Source organism: Taeniopygia guttata, chromosome 15 (genome assembly GCF_048771995.1).
Source record: "Taeniopygia guttata chromosome 15, bTaeGut7.mat, whole genome shotgun sequence".
In the NCBI taxonomy this organism is placed as follows: Eukaryota; Metazoa; Chordata; class Aves; order Passeriformes; family Estrildidae; genus Taeniopygia; species Taeniopygia guttata.
Window position 1 is genome coordinate 8,752,016 of NC_133040.1, and position 17,682 is coordinate 8,769,697.

General features: G+C 48.4%; 1 protein-coding gene across 3 annotated transcripts in view; it reads left to right on the top strand.

Moving 5' to 3' along the window:
• The window catches only part of TTC28 (tetratricopeptide repeat domain 28), a 108,478-nt gene that overhangs the window by 81,671 nt on the left and 9,125 nt on the right, over positions 1-17,682 (top strand). For all 3 annotated transcript variants that reach the window (XM_030285666.4, XM_072935964.1, XM_072935966.1), the window contains 11 exons: positions 975-1,084; positions 1,260-1,389; positions 1,799-2,017; positions 3,935-4,100; positions 6,692-6,832; positions 10,694-10,838; positions 11,732-11,911; positions 12,965-13,685; positions 15,336-15,460; positions 16,477-16,708; positions 17,123-17,199. In XM_030285666.4, the coding sequence (XP_030141526.4) occupies positions 975-1,084; positions 1,260-1,389; positions 1,799-2,017; positions 3,935-4,100; positions 6,692-6,832; positions 10,694-10,838; positions 11,732-11,911; positions 12,965-13,685; positions 15,336-15,460; positions 16,477-16,708; positions 17,123-17,199 (2,246 nt within the window). The remainder of the gene's footprint in view (positions 1-974; positions 1,085-1,259; positions 1,390-1,798; positions 2,018-3,934; positions 4,101-6,691; positions 6,833-10,693; positions 10,839-11,731; positions 11,912-12,964; positions 13,686-15,335; positions 15,461-16,476; positions 16,709-17,122; positions 17,200-17,682) is intronic.

Here is a 17,682-nt window from a genome sequence, read left to right on the forward strand (position 1 = left end):
GGTGTCCAGGAGCCATCTGCCACTGCTGAGTGCTGGGTCAGTGCTGGCCTGGGAGCTGTGCTGTTGGGGGTGCAGCATGCAGGCAGCAGCTGATCAAACTGTGGGCTCTGATGCAGCAGATGAGCAATGGAGCTGGAGTGAATGGAGCTGGAGGCCGAAGGATGTATTACATCAGTTAGTTTGGTTTTCATGAATCTAAGCTTGGCAGGATTCCAGTATGCTGTTGGAAGGGGAGAAATGAAACACAGCTCCTTCTCCTGGTGTGCTGCAGAATTCCTGCATAGCCTGGGAATGCTAGCTGCTGCTGAGCTCTGTGGTGACAGCCAGGGCCCTGCTTCCCAGGCTGGGGGAAACCCGAGGTGCCTCAGAGGAGGTGTCCCTGTTGTCAGCAGGGGCCACCAAGGCAGAGGTTTGGGGTGTGTGGAAGCGGGGACAGCACAGAATGTGCTGCTGGAAGTGAAGTGAGCTCCAGGTCGTTCAGGCCAGGCCCCTGCCCTCTGCTCTGGCTCAGCACATAAACCATGCAGAGCCTGCCAGAGGGCTGGGGAGAGCTGATGGGAAACAAGCCAGGAATGTGGCAAGAGGTGTCTTTTCTGGCAGTGTTTGACAGCTCCGTGTGATTTTGTTTGTCTGTTTGGCTTTTAGAGTTTAAAAGTTGAACTTTCTGATAGGGGCTTGCTGAGTGTGTCGCAGGGGATGGCGCCTTAAACTCATTTAGGGAGGTCTCAGTCCATGGAAGTGTCTGTCACCTCTCATGCTGGTGCTGATGTGAGGGCAGTACCAGCACTGGTACTGCCCCACTGGTCATCCTGGTGCTGTCCCTGTCCTGCTCACCATCCCACCACTGGTGCTGCCTCACTTTCTGTCCCAGTGCTTGCACTCCACAGCTGTCTCTACCTGCACAGGAACCCCCTGGGACTGAGGCCACAGCCTCTTCTCCCCCCTGGCACTCTCTCACTCTGACTCCTTTTCAGGACTGAGGCTGGCAGAGCAGCTGGGTCGCAGAGAAGATGAAGCAAAAATCCGTCATGGCCTCGGCCTCTCCCTCTGGGCGAGTGGCAACCTGGAGGAGTCCCAGCACCAGGTACACCTGCCATGGTCTGCCCCGTGCTGGGGGCTTGTGTCCTCCAAGGCCTCTGGGTGGTTCCTGTTCTCAGGGGGATGTGGGGCAGAGCTCCCCAGGCTGAGGGGATGGGTGCTGCTGTCCCAGGCAGTGCTGTGTGGCCATGAGGAAGTGACTGTGGCTGTTTCCCTCCCAGCTGTACCGCGCCTCCGCGCTGTTTGAAACCATCCGCCACGAGGTGCAGCTGAGCACGGATTACAAACTGTCACTCTTCGACCTGCAGACATCCTCCTACCAGGCCCTGCAGCGAGTTCTTGTCAGTCTGGGTAAGACATGCCTTCAGTTGCTGAGGCTGAACTCCAGACTCATTCCAGGAGTTCAGCTGGACGTGTGGGGTGGCAATTCCTGATATGTCCTTTGCTCCACAGCTGTCCAGCACAGCATTTCTGTTCCAGGGCAGCAATATGGGTGTTTCTCTTTGGGTTTGGGACACCTTTGGTTCTTCTTTCTTGCTTCTTTCATTGATTTGCCTTTCTGTGGCTCATTGTGTTATTGCCTGGAGCAAATATATTCTGTGAGCCTGCGTTCCAGTGCAGAGACTGCTCTTCTGGGAAATAGGTGGCACTGCTTCCTCAGGTTTCTGTTGGGATTGGGATAGCAACTGTCCCTGTTCCATGAATGTGGCACTGCAGACCACACTTGTGTCAGGTCTGAGAGATGGTTTTGTCTTTTTAGGTCACCATGATGAGGCACTGGCAGTAGCAGAGAGGGGACGAACGAGGGCTTTTGCTGACCTGCTCGTGGAACGTCAGACTGGGCAGCAGGACTCGGATCCCTACTCTCCCGTGACCCTTGACCAGGTCCTGGAGACCGTGAATGGCCAGAGGGGACTTGTTCTCTACTACTCACTGGCTGCAGGTTATCTGTACAGCTGGCTGCTGGCTCCTGGGGCAGGTGAGCTCCTTTTTGGACACAAGAGCCTGGGAACAGGGAGAATAGGAATGATTTTGGGACCAGAGTGAATGTAGGAGGGAATCATTTCCATCTAGTACCTTAAAGCTGAATAAACTAAAAGCTATGGCATAGTCACAGCACTAATGACTCAGAAGTGCTTATTCAGGACTTTGATGTTCACCTGGAGATGGAAATGTTTCACATGTTTAATATTTTCATTTTTCAACCTCCAATCTGTATATATTTCCCACAGGGCAGAACAGAAGAGTAATGAAATTCCAAGTATGTTGGCTCTATGAGAATCTTCTATGCATAAGAATCCCTACTTTAATTATAGTTCTGTGCTTTATTCTTCCAAAAGCTTTTGACGCTTATTCACTGAAGTGGATTGCAGAAAACAGAAGGGCATCCCCACTTCCTGATATGCCATTGAACTGCTTGATCCTCACATGAATGTGGAAACACTTATCACAGAGGAGCAAGGAGGATTAATTTGAAGAGGATTGCTTTTTGCAGACAGCTGTTATTCATTATCTAATAAAGTGATGACTGTAAATTTTAACAAGTTCTTTCTGGATATAATTTAATAATTGCAGCCCTTCATCATGACAAAGCTAGAGAGATAAAAAGCCCTATTTAGGTTGCATAAAAAATGCTTCAGAGAGAGAAGGAAGCACTCACACATGCCTGATTTAGATGGGATGACAGTGGCTGGAACAGACACTTTTGGGAGTGTTTTGCAGTGTCTGAGGGTAAGATTGGATTGTCCTGCTGTGTATCCAGTCACTAATTGGCTCTTCAGGCCTCTAGTTTGCACAATAAAATGCCAATAATTCTACAGTATCACTATCAGTCTGAGCTTATTAAAATTATATGGATCAAGTGTAGGATTTGCCACTGGGCTTCATGATCAGTCTCTTCCTTGCCCCAAGTGAGTATTGGAGAAAAGCAGTTGCAGTGTTTGAGTCCGTAGTTTGTGACTGCCTCTTTGAAGGTTCTGTCAGGTGATGGGAAGGGTACAGGCTGTGGTGTTTGGCTCAAGAAACTTAGCTGGGAGCCCTTCAGCAGTGACTCTGGTGCAGCCATGGTGGCCTGTTCTTGTTCACTGACAGAGGGAGCAGCTTAAGGGTCCTCATTGTCCCACTGATGTGGAACCCTCAGAACCTCTTGGCTGTTGCTGTGTTTGCTGCTGTTGCTGCAGGAGGAGTTGCTTTATTCTTTGTTCCTCTGCTCTTCTCTGTGTGTAATAATTGATGCTGCTAAGGCATCCAGAGCAGCTTTTTACTGTTGATCACAGGCTGCAGAATTAATTATCTCAGGAAGAATAGACCAGTCTGAAAGCAGGAAGGTTTTATCTGCAATTGCAGTGGAATTCTCAGCAAAACAGGAAGTGGCCTTTATCTGGTTTACCCATTGTGAAATGCTATCTTTTAATAATTCACTGTGCTTTAATCCATCTTCTTTTATAGAGTGAAATCACTGTGTGTGATGTGAGGAGGTTCTGCTGTAGTAACAACACTCTTGTTCAGCCTTGTGTGTTCAGTTAATTTTCTCAGAGGCTATTAATAGGTATTTTTCATGTGCATCACTTGAAATGTGAATTACTCTAGTAGAGGCTTGTATGGAAGATCTGGTTTATAATTTATATGAGTGCTGCAATAGCAAAGGCATTCTGAGCATCTCGTAAAAGCTCTCCTCTGCCTTTGTGCCTTTGAGCCATTATCTGCAAAGTACAAACCCAAATTTTAAAAACAAAGCAGGAAATGCTGGAGAGGTTCAGTGGAGACCTGGCATAGAACACTTTGCCCCAGTTATGCTGGAAACACCAAATGCTTGGGGCTGTGCCATCTTCTTAGACAGCTGCTGGCAGCACTTGTAGCCCTGCAGAAATAACCTCCTGATTCTGATGCCTTGCAGGAATTCTGAAATTCCATGAGTATTATCTGGGTGACAGCCTGACAGAAAATGCTGGGGACTTCCATGAAGCCAACAGCGTGGCCCTGCAGACACTGACAAACTCAGCACTGGAGCAGCACATCTCCAGTGTGAGGGAGGCTCTGGGAGTGGATTCCTACTACACCAGGTGAGTTGGGATCAGGGAGTCTAACATCCTGCTCTCCTACCTGAATTTATAATATTTTGGGATGAGCTAATTGGCTGAGAAGTCTGAGAACTGAGAGTCAGAGAAGGGGCAAATTTCCAGTGCAGCAACAAAAAAATGGCTTTGTTTTTGTAACCATGATTATTTTCCTGCCAAACAACTCTATGCACATGCAAATAAGATCCAAACCCACAAGATGTGTGGTGAATCTGTGGACTGGATGAGGAGGCAGGTGCCATGTTTGACTGCATATGAACAGATTTCATCCTGCTTACAGTTTCCAGTGTAATTAATTTTCTTTCAACTGCTTTGAAAAAACTGCAAATACCATAGGAATTCTAACCACCCCCCAGTGTGGCTTGTGGCTATAGCTGAGTGAATAATTTAGAACCCACATGTTGATTGTTGAGTCTTACCCTGCAGACATGCAGATACACAAGATCCAACTGAAATCTGCAGTTGGGCCTCATGCAGCAGTTTTGCACATACAGTTTTTAGTTTCATTAACTATTTGTCACCACAGATTCTCCTCCTGGCAATGGCAGTCCTTCAGTCTTCAGGTTCTGGGATGAGTTTTTAATTTGCTGGGATGTCAGCTTCTTCCTCGCTTTGTGGTAATGGTAGGGGTATGTTTTTGGTTAAAGATTCTGGGTTTAATGCTTGTCTTCAGGATCCTTGGACCACTGTGGCACAGTAATAGGCAGACGTTCTTTCCCCATGTCAAAATCACGTGCAGGGAATCAAGCAAACAAATTTTGGCTGTTCCACATGGGTGAACATCACTTTCTACTTTGAAACTTCCTCCCCTCAGCCCTGCTGATTGCACTGCTCTCCAGGGCCCCAGCAGAAGCTGCCAGCCTGAGGCTCTGCCCAGCAGCAGGGTGTGAATATGCACAGCATGTGTGGAGGAGCTTGACTGCTCAGTCTCTGGCTTGCTGGAGTGCTCTGGGGTTCAGGTTGAAGAGTTTGTGTCCACGCTGCTGTGAGCAGGGTCAGAGGTACTGCTGAGCCTCCAGAGCATGTCTTCACACTTTGTGGAGGGGAAGGGATGCACAGGATGTTCAGTTCCACACTGCAGCCTTCAGGTTCTGCTAGAAAGGGTTCTTTTCAGCTGGTCTAATTAATCCTCAAAGTAATGCATTCTTGCAAAAAAAAAAGTGTAAGGGATTTTGAAGTCTGCTTGAACTTGTGTCAGAACAGACTCCGCTCTCTTCAGGGAGAGCATGTGACCTGCTCTCTTGGGTTCATGAACTCAAGATTTTTGCCTCTTTAAGGAGCTGTGTTACTCCAACCTGTGCCAGGACTCAGAGCTGAGCATGCCTCAGCTGGAGGAAAAATGTGCAGGGAGAAGCTGTGGACAACCTTTTCTTCTTCCTTTTTTCCCTTCTGTTGGTTTTTTCAATCCCCTGTCTGTGGTTCAGCTGTCCCTGTTTCAGTGTTCATGAAATGATTGGCTTTTTTCAGGATTTACCAGGTTATGAATCATATTGACCAGGCAGCAACAGAGGTGCACTCTGATTGCTCGCACAAGTACAGGTTGTGTGTTCATTTAATTCCTGTGCTCTTTATTGAGAGGCATGCCCTTGAGGAGAGGCTTCAAGCTGTCAGGAACCCAAAAAGAAGCAGAAATGAGATGCAAGGAGGCTTCATTGGGTAGCATTGTAGCTTTATCTTAAGTGCACAGATTCCAAGGGTTGTGATGTGCCATTGTTATGGTTTAGTAATGGTACTGCCCAGTTTAGCTCTCCCACTGAGACTCTCCCAAGCCCCAGTACTGCTTGCTTGCTCCCTACCCCTCTCTCCCTCCTTATGGTGGCTGGAGAAGAGAATTGGAGGCACAAAAAGTGAAGATCATAGGTTGAGATAAGAACAATTTGCTGGAAACAGCAATGAAACAAGGAAACAAACAGTAACAACAACAACATTAACAACAAAAGCGTACAAAACTTTGAGAACGATTCACATGTAAAATGCTCACTGAGCCTAACCCAGCTCACCATGAGCACACCAACTGCATGGAGAAAATTGAGATATTAATGTCAGGAGGCTGGGAATTTAGAATTGTTGGGCTGGTTCTCTGTATTGCTGCTGCACTTGGGGCATTGATAGAGTAAATCCTTCTGTGCTTTCCCTCTTTGTATAGCAGGAGTGGCAGCACAGCTCCCTCTGCTATGTGGAGGAAGTATGTGGAGCTTGAATTTGGTTGTGGAGATTTAGAAAGGATGTGCTCACACTGTTCTTAGGCAGATAAGGGTTGAGCTGGTGTTTCTGCAGACTCAGCTTTTCAGTGTTGTGCTGCAGCTTTAGAAATCCCTGCCTGCAGTGAACAGAAAGGCTCCTGCACCCCCACCTGCGTGTGCCACTCACTAAGCCTTGAGGAATCCCAGAAGAGGAGAAAATGGGGCTGGGGCTGTCTTATATGCCTGACAAAAGACAAGCCCGGGAAGACTTGGCATTAGTGTTTGGTTGAGCTTCTGTTTGAAAAACATTTTTGCTCAGACTGGCTGAGCATTTGTCATCAAGCTGTTGCTCCTTCTCGCATCAATGACCCTTCATCTCACTGATTCCCCCAGAGCCTGTGCTAGCAGCGAGACAGAGAGTGAAGCTGGGGATATCATGGACCAGCAGTTTGAGGAGATGAATAACAAGCTGAACTCAATGACTGATCCAACTGGCTTCCTGAGGATGGTCAGCAGGAACAACCTATTGAACAGGTGAGAATGCAGCAGTGCTGCAGGGGTCAGCAAGCAGGAGATGTCTTGGTGATGGGCTTCTCTGTAAATTGCAAGTTTAGTTGCAGCCAGTGCTCATGGGGAGAGCCAGCAAGGACTCCGCTGTAACTGATGACTGTCCAGAGGAACAACTGTTCTGAATTTGCTCTTCTCCTGGCCAAGTGCTGATTTGAGACTCCAGACAATTGCAGGGAAGCACTGTTTTGTCCCTGCTATGTGTGAGATGTGGAACCTGGAGCTCTCTCCTGCACACTTGTTACAGAAATACATGTTTCTGTTAATATCGTGTGTTGTACCAATTAAGTGGGAATATGTTGCATTTCCACAGTTACAGGATTGTACTAGTTGCAAGTTTCCACTCATTTTCTGCCTCTTACAACTTGTTCTCAGCCTTTCACATGACTGTGCTGATTAGGGCTTAGAGCGACCATTTGGAAAGAAAATTGAGGACAGAATTTTTCCAGTGTGACTGCGTGATGCAACCCAGGGTTTCTGACTGAATCTGTGCTCGATTGTGGTTTATGAGCACAGGATACCCTAAGCCTTTCTCAGCTGGAAAAGAAAATGTAATCAGCCTGGAGTGTTGTGAGCTACCACTGGAGCTTGTGAACTGTTACAGCATCCCCACAGAACTGGGAGCTGCCTGCTGGCACCAGCAACTGGCCTGATTTTCTTTTCAGAATCCACAAGCATATCTGTTCAAGCTGCTGCACTGATGAAGGACTGAGTACTTGCTAGTTTTGGATCACACAGGAAGATCCCCAGAACTGCTGAGATGTTTTGCTGGCTTATCAGACTTAGAAAGAGAGGAGATTGTCCTTCTGATTACAGGGGGAAGTAGGATGTGGTTCTGTTCCAGGGAATGCTGATCTTCAGGGACACTGCAGTGGCCAACCATGCCACATCTGGCTTTCTGCTTCACAGGAGCCACATACATTACTTTGGATCCAGACCTAGGAGCTTAGCTCAGGTGTCTTGTCAAGTAGGTAGTTTGCAGCTATTAGGAGCAGCCCAGGGATGGGGCATCTTGGGTATTTAACTAAAAGCACCCTCAGAAGAGAAGCAGGGGAAGCATTAGAAGCAGCTATGTCTGTGATGTTCTTGTAATGAGCACTGAGGTGAAAATATGAGACTGCTGGATGGCCTCCCTACCTTCCCCTCTCCTTTTGCCTGTGCAGGGGGACCTGGGGATGGAGCTAATACTGCCACATCTGTTTGCAGCTGGCTAGCTGAGCCCTGAATTCAGGGTAGGTGCTTTTAAGCAGAGAATAGTAGGATTTTTTTCTCAGTTCTGCTTAGAAAAGCAAACTTGGAAGGTTGGTAGTTCACTTAGAGAACTTCTGAGAGGAAATAGATTTTGGAGGAGAAAGAAACACTGAAGGAACACTGTGGTGATCTCAGGATTGGGACACAGCTGTTTGAGCTGAGGATGCCACTGGTACAGCCACTAAGCCACAGTGGCTTGTGTCTTCTTGCAGTTTCTATTTCCTCTGCTCCTTAGGTAGGGCAAGCTGATCAGCATCACTGGAGCCTATTATTGCCCTCAGGGCCTGGAGAAGCATACAGCTGACCCTCTCCAGAGCAGAGGGATGGGGGCAGCACGGGCAGATGGGCCAGCAGTGGCTGGGGAGTCCTGTCCGTGGTGGTTCTCTGCCCTCCAGGATGCAGTGCTGCAGCTGCTGACACCCTGGCAGACCACCCTGGCAGAGAGTGCTGGCTGGGCTGTGGGTTTTTTGCATCCACTGGTGTGTACTGGAGATACTAGTGGATCCTTGAAAGGATCCACAGGGAGCTCAGATATGGCTGTTTTCTGGAGCTTACTGCAGCTTTGTATGATGTGTGTGTCAAGGTCCTGAATGTGGATTTAGGGCTGCATCTTTAGGAAGAGTCTCTTTGAGGAAGGCTTGATGGGTATCCAGCTTCCCGAGGCTGTCAGACCCCTGCAGCACCAGCCTGACTTCCAGCCTCCTCCCAATGGCTGTGCTTGGCCATGGGGACTGTTTGACTTGTCCAAATTCCTAATTACTGCTAATTAGTGCTGGTCCTGGGATGAGCCCCTCCCTTCTGCCTGGGCCCAGCCACTCATCCTCAGCAGGCAGAGCCAGCACCTGTGAGGCTGGTGGTCAGCCAGGTCAGTCTGACCCTGTTCTCTGAGGCTTTGCTTTGTTCCTGCATCTCCAAGACAAAAGGCAGGGAGCAGAGCTAATCCTGGCTGTTTGTGCTGTTTCTCTGCTTGCTGCAGGCCAGGCTGCCTGTACAAAGGGTTATAAATCAGCAGCACTGCAGAGTCTGAGCAAAGGCTTCCAAATGAGAAATTTCACTGTTCAGACATCAGGGGAACTTCTGCATTGCAAGATTGAGGTGAAAATCATCAGTGCCTTTTGTTGGCTTCTTCATGAGGAAAGGATGGGCTGGCCAGGGCCCCTGGTCAGCTCCACTTGCCACAAGAGATCTGTCCATCCTCCCCTGTGGATTTGATCACTCTTTGTGTACACACACATACAGAGGCAGGAGATGTGAGAGATTTATGGTGCTTCCTTGGTTTTGTTCTCATAAAAAGCAATCTGAGTGGAGAAGAAATAAATCTAGAGCTCCTTGGCTGGGAAACCCAAGATGCAGGAGGGTTTTGCTGATTGGAGTAACCAAGCCCCTATTCCTTGCAGTAAATTAATGTGTAACAATCACTGAACATGGGCTGTGGGGCTGGCAAGTGCTGCCTGCTAGCAATAAGCTATTCAGGGAGGATCAGGGCACAAGGTATCCCTGTACATATTTTCTTTCCTGATCTGATGTTAAAAATCTGTGCTTCATAAAGCTGAACCCTGCAGTGAAGGGTTTGAGGGGAGCACAAGCCTGTGCTGATCCCCTGTCGCACAAATCCCTCAGATGAGTTTCCAGCAGCATACTCATACTGTCACTGGGATCTCTGGGCTGGAGAGCATGGACAGTCGGACACCAGGCTTTTGTTGACAGTCTGAGGTTATTCCTATGTGCCCAAAAGATGGAAATCCCTTGTGGGTGGTAAGAGCATTTTTCTCTTCAGACAGCTATAGGTTTTAAGCATGTGAGCTGGGTCATGAGGCTGGTTGCAGCAGCTAAGGAGAGAAAGGGAGGGGAAAATGCAATTTCTGAATCTGTGTGTTGGTATGTACTAGGAATGGCTGGGGCATGTCCCAGGCCTCCCTACCTTTTCTTTGAGGTCCACCTGCTAAAATATTCTGCAAAGTTACCTTTTCCATGTAAAATGGTTGTTCATGGCCCCAAGTCAAGGATAACATTCTTGGGGAGCACAGCTGCTGGACTAGTAAGCCCAGAATGGGGCAACTTCATTTCCTCAGCAGGCAGACACTTGTGCCTGCTGGTGCCAGGAGATCACGTGCAGAGCTCTGTGGGAGTATCAGAAATGGGCACCAGGTGTTGCTCAGCAGTGGCAGAAGTGCAGAATCATGATGTCTCATGGGTTGCCTGTTGTCACATTTCCTCTGGTACCATGCTAGGTCAGCTGGTGCACAACCCAAGTGCAAATCCTCCTGTGGCTGTGGTCAGTTGTCAGTGGGTCTCATGCCTGCCTGCACACAGCTGCTACCCATAAGTGTGCAGGAGCAGCTGGGAACAGCACTTCAGGCACTGGAGTGTGGAGAGAAACTCCATAGCAATGTCATGTGCTGTCTGCAGCTGATTCATCCTGCCATTAATGTCACTGCTCACTGAGGTGTGAAGCTGAATGGGAGACTAAAGTCCTCCCATTAAGCATCCTAGAGAGCAGAGTCCCCTGGGTGACAGGGCAGCCACAGGGCAGCTCAGATTCCTGCAGCTAACCTCTCCCTTGGCTTTTGCCCACAGGAGCTGTCAGAGTATGACCAGCCTGTTCAGCAGTACCATGTCTCCTGTTAAGGATGGAACATCATCACTTCCAAGGAAGCAGACTTCTTTCACCAAGCCCCCACTCCGTGCTCTCTACGACTTACTGATAGGACCCATGGAAGGAGTAAGGCTTTGCACAGACACCAAAACCCTCTCAGTGTGGGAAAGCAAGAACAAACAGCTTGGGGCTGGTTTCTGAAGCATGGTATTTTCACAGAACAGTCTGGGTTGGAAGGGCCTAGAGACAAGGATCTAGTCCTGGTTTTGTTGGTTGTTTTTTTTGTTGTTTTTTTTTTTTTTTGTTTTGTTTTGTTTGGTTGGTTTTTTTGTGGGCTGCCAGTGTTTAAGCTGGAGCAAATTGAAGTGCTTTGAATTTACTCTTTCCTGGAGTGAAAACGAATTGCTTTTATGATATACGAGATGAATAAATTTCCACAGTTCCGTGGGACCAGGAGCAGTTGCCACATATCGTGCCCAGCTGCGCGTTCCCTATTGACTAATCTCTCTGCTTCACTTCCATCCATAAGATGCTTCCTGGTTAGATGTTTTGGTGACTCTGGGTTGATGATGATGTCAAGTGTCTGGAAGTGCAGGCCATGGACACAGCCTGTCCGTAGATGGTTCGCTCTTCAGAGGAAGTGGCTTTTTAGAAATTCAATATCAGAAGGAATATTCTCTGACAAAGGATAAGGTGATGACAATACTGACAAGGCATAGGTGGCTGGGGTTAGCTAAGATTTCAGGCTGGAGCAGAAGGAGCTGCAGTACCAGGGTGAGGCTGAGGCCAGGGTGATGACCCAGAGCAGACAGGTCAGTGCCCTCAGTGCTCACCTGTCCCCATGGAACTGGCTGGGCACAGGTGAGCAGCAATGCTCATCTGTCACACAGGGCATGGTGCTGATGTGGGTGTTTTCAAACCTGACACGGGGTCAGAGTAGAGCCTGATGCTTAGGAAGCGCAGGTGTGGACACGGGTGGAGTGAAAGGACCAAACTAATTATCTCTGCTTTCTTTTCAGGGTTTGATGCATTCCAGTGGGCCTGTTGGCCGCCACCGTCAGCTGGTCCTGGTTCTGGAGGGAGAACTGTACCTCATTCCTTTTGCTCTCCTGAAGGGCAGTTCCTCCAACGAGTACCTCTACGAGCGCTTCAGCCTCATTGCAGTGCCATCCATCCAGTCACTGAATCCCAGCTCCAAGGTCTGACACTGCTTAGGAAACCTCTCCTGTGGGTGCAGGTCCTGGTACATGCTCACAAAGCAGCAGCTCTGTCCTGCTGTGCCAGACACAAGAACAGAAACCACAAACAGGCCACCCTGGGTCTGAGGAGCACGCTGAGCACCACAGCTCTGAAGTAGGTTCTGATGTAGTTCCTGCAGCACACAATCACAGCCCCAGGCATGCCAGAAAGGACAAGGGGATTGGATCATTTGGATATCCTCCTCTAAAGGATTGCATGTGCTGGGTGTGGAACTACATGGCAGACTACAGAGATGTAGGTGTCTGTGATCTGTGCTGAGCATCCTTGCCAAGCTGACTGTCCTGTCACATTGCTGGTATGTTCACCTCCATTTTAGCATTCTGAGTGGGGTAGACTGCTAAATGTCTCACGGCACCAAAGCGATGAGGGAAGACAAATCCCACAGGTAAATCCTGCAGAAGTATCTTCATGCTGAGGTTTGGCAGCAGCATTTCTAATGCCCAGGTCTCTGGGAGAATGCACCAAGTCACATTTGCTCTTGCTGGGCAGTGTTTTGTGGCACATCTTGGTTTGCCCTGGGTTAAGTACAGTTAGTGGAACAGCAGAAAGGTGTGAATGCAGTCAGCATTACTGCTCTTCCATTCAGTATCAGCTGCATGCAGCACCTGCTGCTGGCAGTGTGACACTGATCTTGGAAATACAGGTATGAGGAACCACTTAGTGAGTGATTGCAGGTGGTGTTCCAGGAATGTGAGAACCTGGAATCTTCTTTATGTTTTTAGCTCTGCTGCAGCCATCAAAGGAACCTGGGCTGTATCTGTTGCTTTCTGTTCTTACATTTTTGTCTACTCAAGATCTGGGGATAGAAGTCTTCACCAGACTCAGAGGTATTCCATATAATAGTTAAACAGAAGAAACTAAAGAAATGCACTCTTCCTGAAGTTATGACAACCAGACTTGTGTTTAGAGCCAACGGGACAGGATATTTTATTACCAGCACCATAAAAACCAGATTTTTGAGCACCATGTTCTCTTTCTCTTTCTCTGTCTAGTCCCATGTGAGGAAGAATACTCCTGCTTACTCCAGTTCTACCTCAATGGCAGCTGTGATAGGAAATCCCAAGCTCCCTTCAGCAGTTATGGACAGGTGGCTGTGGGGACCTATGCCTTCTGCAGAGGAGGAAGCATATATGGTATCTGAATTACTTGGCTGCCAACCCTTAGTTGGGAGCTCATCAACAAAAGAGAGAGTCATGAGTGCCCTCACTCAGGCAGAATGTGTCCATTTTGCAACCCACGTCTCCTGGAAACTGGCTGCTTTGGTCCTGACACCAAACACTGACAGCAACCCAGCCAGCAGCAAGAGTTCCTTTGGGAACCCCTACACAATCCCAGAATCTCTTAGGATGCAGGATGATGCCAGTGATGTGGAGAGCATCTCAGACTGCCCTCCTCTCCAGGAGTTCCTGCTTACAGCAGCTGATGTGCTGGATCTGCGTCTTCCTGTCAAGCTGGTGGTTCTTGGCTCTTACCAAGAGTCCAACAGCAAAGTCACTTCTGATGGAGTCATTGGCTTGACAAGAGCATTCCTGGCTGCTGGGGCTCAGTGTGTCCTTGTGTCACTCTGGCCCATTCCTGTGGCTGCTTCCAAAATGTTTGTGCATGCCTTCTATTCCTCTCTCTTGAACGGGATGAAAGCCAGCGCAGCCCTGGGAGAAGCAATGAAAACCGTGCAGAGCAGCAAGCAGTTCTCCCATCCAGCCAACTGGGCAGGTAGGAAGAGCCTTCTTCTGGACAAATCAGATGGGGTTTCTAGGGAGCTGCCAAACTTTATGAGCTAAGCAAGGTAATTGGGAGCAGTGTGTGTCCTGTGCTTTCCCAGAATTCAGCCCCTGTGTCTCAGACTCTGATTCAGCTGAGTGTGACTGAATGTCAGTGTCACAGGATTCATCAGCATTTTACTGGGCACAGTAGGTGGGTATGGATTGGGTATAATTAGAAGCAGTTGTGAGGTGAAGTGTGTTTTATGACTGGAAAGAAATAAAGTGCAGTACAACAATTCATTCTCTATGTTTGAAATCTCCAGGCTCACGCTTCCTGTGTCTGTGGGATGGAGTCAGCTGGAGCACACACATAGACTTTTAAATGGAAAATTTAGTGACACTTCAACAGGAGGCAGGAGAAGTGCTGCTAGAAGCAGTAGCAGCAAGTAGCTGTGATTTCTGTTACATAAGCCTTGTAGGGCTTATTGCTTTGGTCCTTTTAGAAGAAAGATTTCCCTTGCTTCCATTGGGAATGTCTCAGCAGAGTCAGCTCCTTGTGCAGTGCTGGTGCTTGCTCCCTCTCAATTAGATCTGTACTTTGAGATTTGGAATGACAAAGTCTTGGAGTTCAGCAGCGCTGTGACAGGAGTATGTACAGATAACCTAATTTTTCTTCCTGGCATGAGGCCTGGTTTTTGAAAGCTGCAGGCATTCCCCAAATTGATTTTTGCACAGGCAGCAGAAGCATGTTTTTTAGCTCAGGAATCTGTGGTGAATATGGCTCTGGTGTGAACTGCATATGGCTGGAGGAGCGGGAACTTGTTAAAATGAGTCAGGCTGACAGTGATTTCAGGCATGTTGAGTCCAGCATCAGGATGTGGTTCAGGTAGTACAAGCTGTGAGCTGAGTTCAGGTTACAGTCCACAGTTCAGTCAGGATTTTATTTTCCTTCCAAGATCTTTCTGTCTCAAAAGAGCACTAAAAAGCTCAAAAGTGACCAATTCCTATTTAGACAAGAAATAGAGTGGACACGGTGCTTGGCATTGCCAGCAAGCAGAGGCTTTCAGCTGCTCAGGCTGTCTGAGTACTGCCCCTTCCATGGCACTGTGCAAGTTCATCCCACGCAGTCCCTGACCCACCACTGACCCTTGGCACTGAGTCTTGGACAGAGCACCAGAGCCAGGAGCAGCTGCATCCTCACTGCATGAGTGAGAAGGGAAATGCAGAGCTCTTTGTGCTGACTTCTGGGGGAGTCTGGCATTGAATGGGGCATGAGCCAGGACCAGGACAGTGAAAACCTTTCATGTTCAGAGTTCTGTTTCACGACCACTGTTGGCATGTGTTGATTTCTGTGGCTGCAGAGGAGACCTGGAGCATTCCTGGACAAGTTTAGCTGCAATCCAATGGTTTTCTGCTTGCTTGAACAGGAAGATGCTGTTGATTTAATAGCAGGGGACAGTAAGAAGTATCTAGAAACTTTCTGAAAGTTCAGTCTGCATGACTGGGCAGGGAGTGCGCAGCAGCTCTGGGAAAAGAATGTTCTTGTGCAGGGTACAGTGAACCATCGTTCACTGGTCAGAGGGCAGAGGACATCTGTGTCTGGTTTGAGTATTTCCCATAAAAACAAGAGGTTGACTGTCTCGCATTCTGAATCCTGCAGGCTTCATGCTTATTGGGAGTGATATGAAGCTGAACAGCCCTTCCTCACTGGTAGGACAAGCCCTGACTGAGATCCTGCAGCACCCTGAAAGGGCCCGGGATGCTCTGCGTGTTCTCCTTCATCTGGTAAGGGAAAGGAAGCGCTACCACAGCCACTCTAGTACTGAGACATCCTCACCTGAGGGCATGAGGGGAACCCTGAGTGGAACAGCAGCCACTCCCACTTGAAAATATATACATATACACCTTCATCCCCCCTCCCCTGCTATGATGTAGCCTCTTGCAAAACTCTGGGTCAGTGTGGAAAGATTTGGACACCTAAGGAAGTGCTCAGTGCAAAAAGAGGCAAAGTAAGCAGAATCTTAGATTGTATTGTGACAGAATCTTCCCCAGACCCATCTGGTTTGCATTAGCTGTTGAGTTGGGTTTCTGCTTAAGGGGTAAGCATTGGGATTAATTGTTTATACAGGGAAATAGCTACGAGCATGGCAGTCATGGAAACACAGAGCACAGTCACTGCTGTCTCTGAGTATTTGGAAGATAAGAGGCCCTTCTGTCCCCATCTGTGCCACCAGTCTGTCCTGGGGAACAGCGGGATTGGAGCCAACTGCCAGGTGGCTGGAATGATCACTCATGACTTCTAATACTTTTCTTCCCAATGCATCATCTGTGGTCTCACAGGAGTGTGAAGTATCCATGGAATGATGGAAACCTGTGAATATTGCTGGTCTTCCCAGTTGCTGGGGTTTGTGGACACTCATCTCTCTTTCCTGTTTGCTGTGTGGCTGCAGGCTCTTTGGTAATAAGCAGCCTGGAACCCCAGAGTGAATCATCTTTAGGGAGAAGTGCAGCTGCTAGTCTTACAGGAAACTATCCCAAACAAACTGCTACTTCATGTCTCGTGGCATTATTGTTCCCAGCGTCCCAGAGAATATTGACACTCATCACTGTGATGTTGCAGCTGTGAATGCTGAGTTATTGAAGTTTCTCTTTCCAAGGCACTAATGTCCTCTTGTGGGAGACAGGCCAGGATCAATCTTGGATTTGCTGTCTCCCAGCCTGCTGTTCCAGCCTCTTCTCTGCGTAAAGAGAGCCAGTCAGTAACAGCATCTTGTACAGTAAGCTGTGTCGTTTCCCCACAGGTGGAGAAATCATTGCAGCGAATCCAGAATGGGCAGCACAACTCCATGTACACCTCCCAGCAGAGCGTGGAGAATAAAGTTGGTGGCATTCCAGGCTGGCAGGCACTCCTCACAGCAGTGGGATTTCGGTTGGACCCACCAGCCAGTGGCCTCCCAGCAGCAGTGTTCTTCCCAACCTCGGACCCTGGGGACCGGTTGCAGCAGTGCAGCACCACCATCCAGTCCCTCCTAGGTGAGAGGAGGCAGCTGTGGGCCCTGACCAGGCAGACATCAGCCTTTCACACCTTTCTGTGATGTCAGCATGTGAAACAGGGATGTTTTACATCAATGAAATCAATGTATTGGACTGGGAAGAAGTTCTAAAAGTAAATGTTAACTGAAAATTTTGCCACAGATGAGAATCATTTGCTGCTGGGTCGGGTAAGCATGATGTGACTGTTCCTCTCTCCCAGCTCTCAGTCAGGAAACCTGTCATCAGATACAAAGTGGGAAGACCTTTCTTTGTGGAAATTGCTACTGCTTCCAGAGCTGTCCAGTGATGCGGGGGAGAGGTTTTAGGAATTAGCCGAGTGTGTGTTCTGTTCAGGCTTGTTGCATTTCTTGCAGTCAAGAAACAGATACAAATGTTTCTGCTGATGTTTTTCAGGTTTGCCTAACCCTGCACTTCAGGCACTTTGTAAACTTATCACAGCTTCAGAAACAGGAGAGCAGCTTATCAGCAGGGTGAGTTGGGAGGTTTTCCTCCAGTACCGGGTTCCAAATTGTTCTTCCCAGGTCAGTAAATTCAGAAATATGCAGAATGGTTGATGCCTTGGTTTATCAACCCAGAGCTTGCTAGGAGACTTAAGGGTTGAAATTCTAAACTTGCTTGTTTGTGTGAATTAAAAGTGTGTGTTCAGAAGGAAAATATGCAAGTGGGTTACTGGGCTGCATGGCCCTGGGACTCCCTGTTCAGTGAAAAGTGAAAACATGATCCCTACAGCAGTGTGGGGGAATTGAGTAACAAACCCCTAATTGCTGTTTGGCCATCCTGCCTAGGCCCACGTTGGCTGCTCACTGCCCACTCCATTTACTGAAATCCCAAGGTGTGGTTGACTTGGGACAATGCAAGGTCTGCCAGAAAACTCCCTGAGCCTGTGCTGGTGTGTGCTCACAGCTCCAGGGAAAGGCTTTCTGGTCTTTAAGAGAAGGGCAGCACTACCTGTG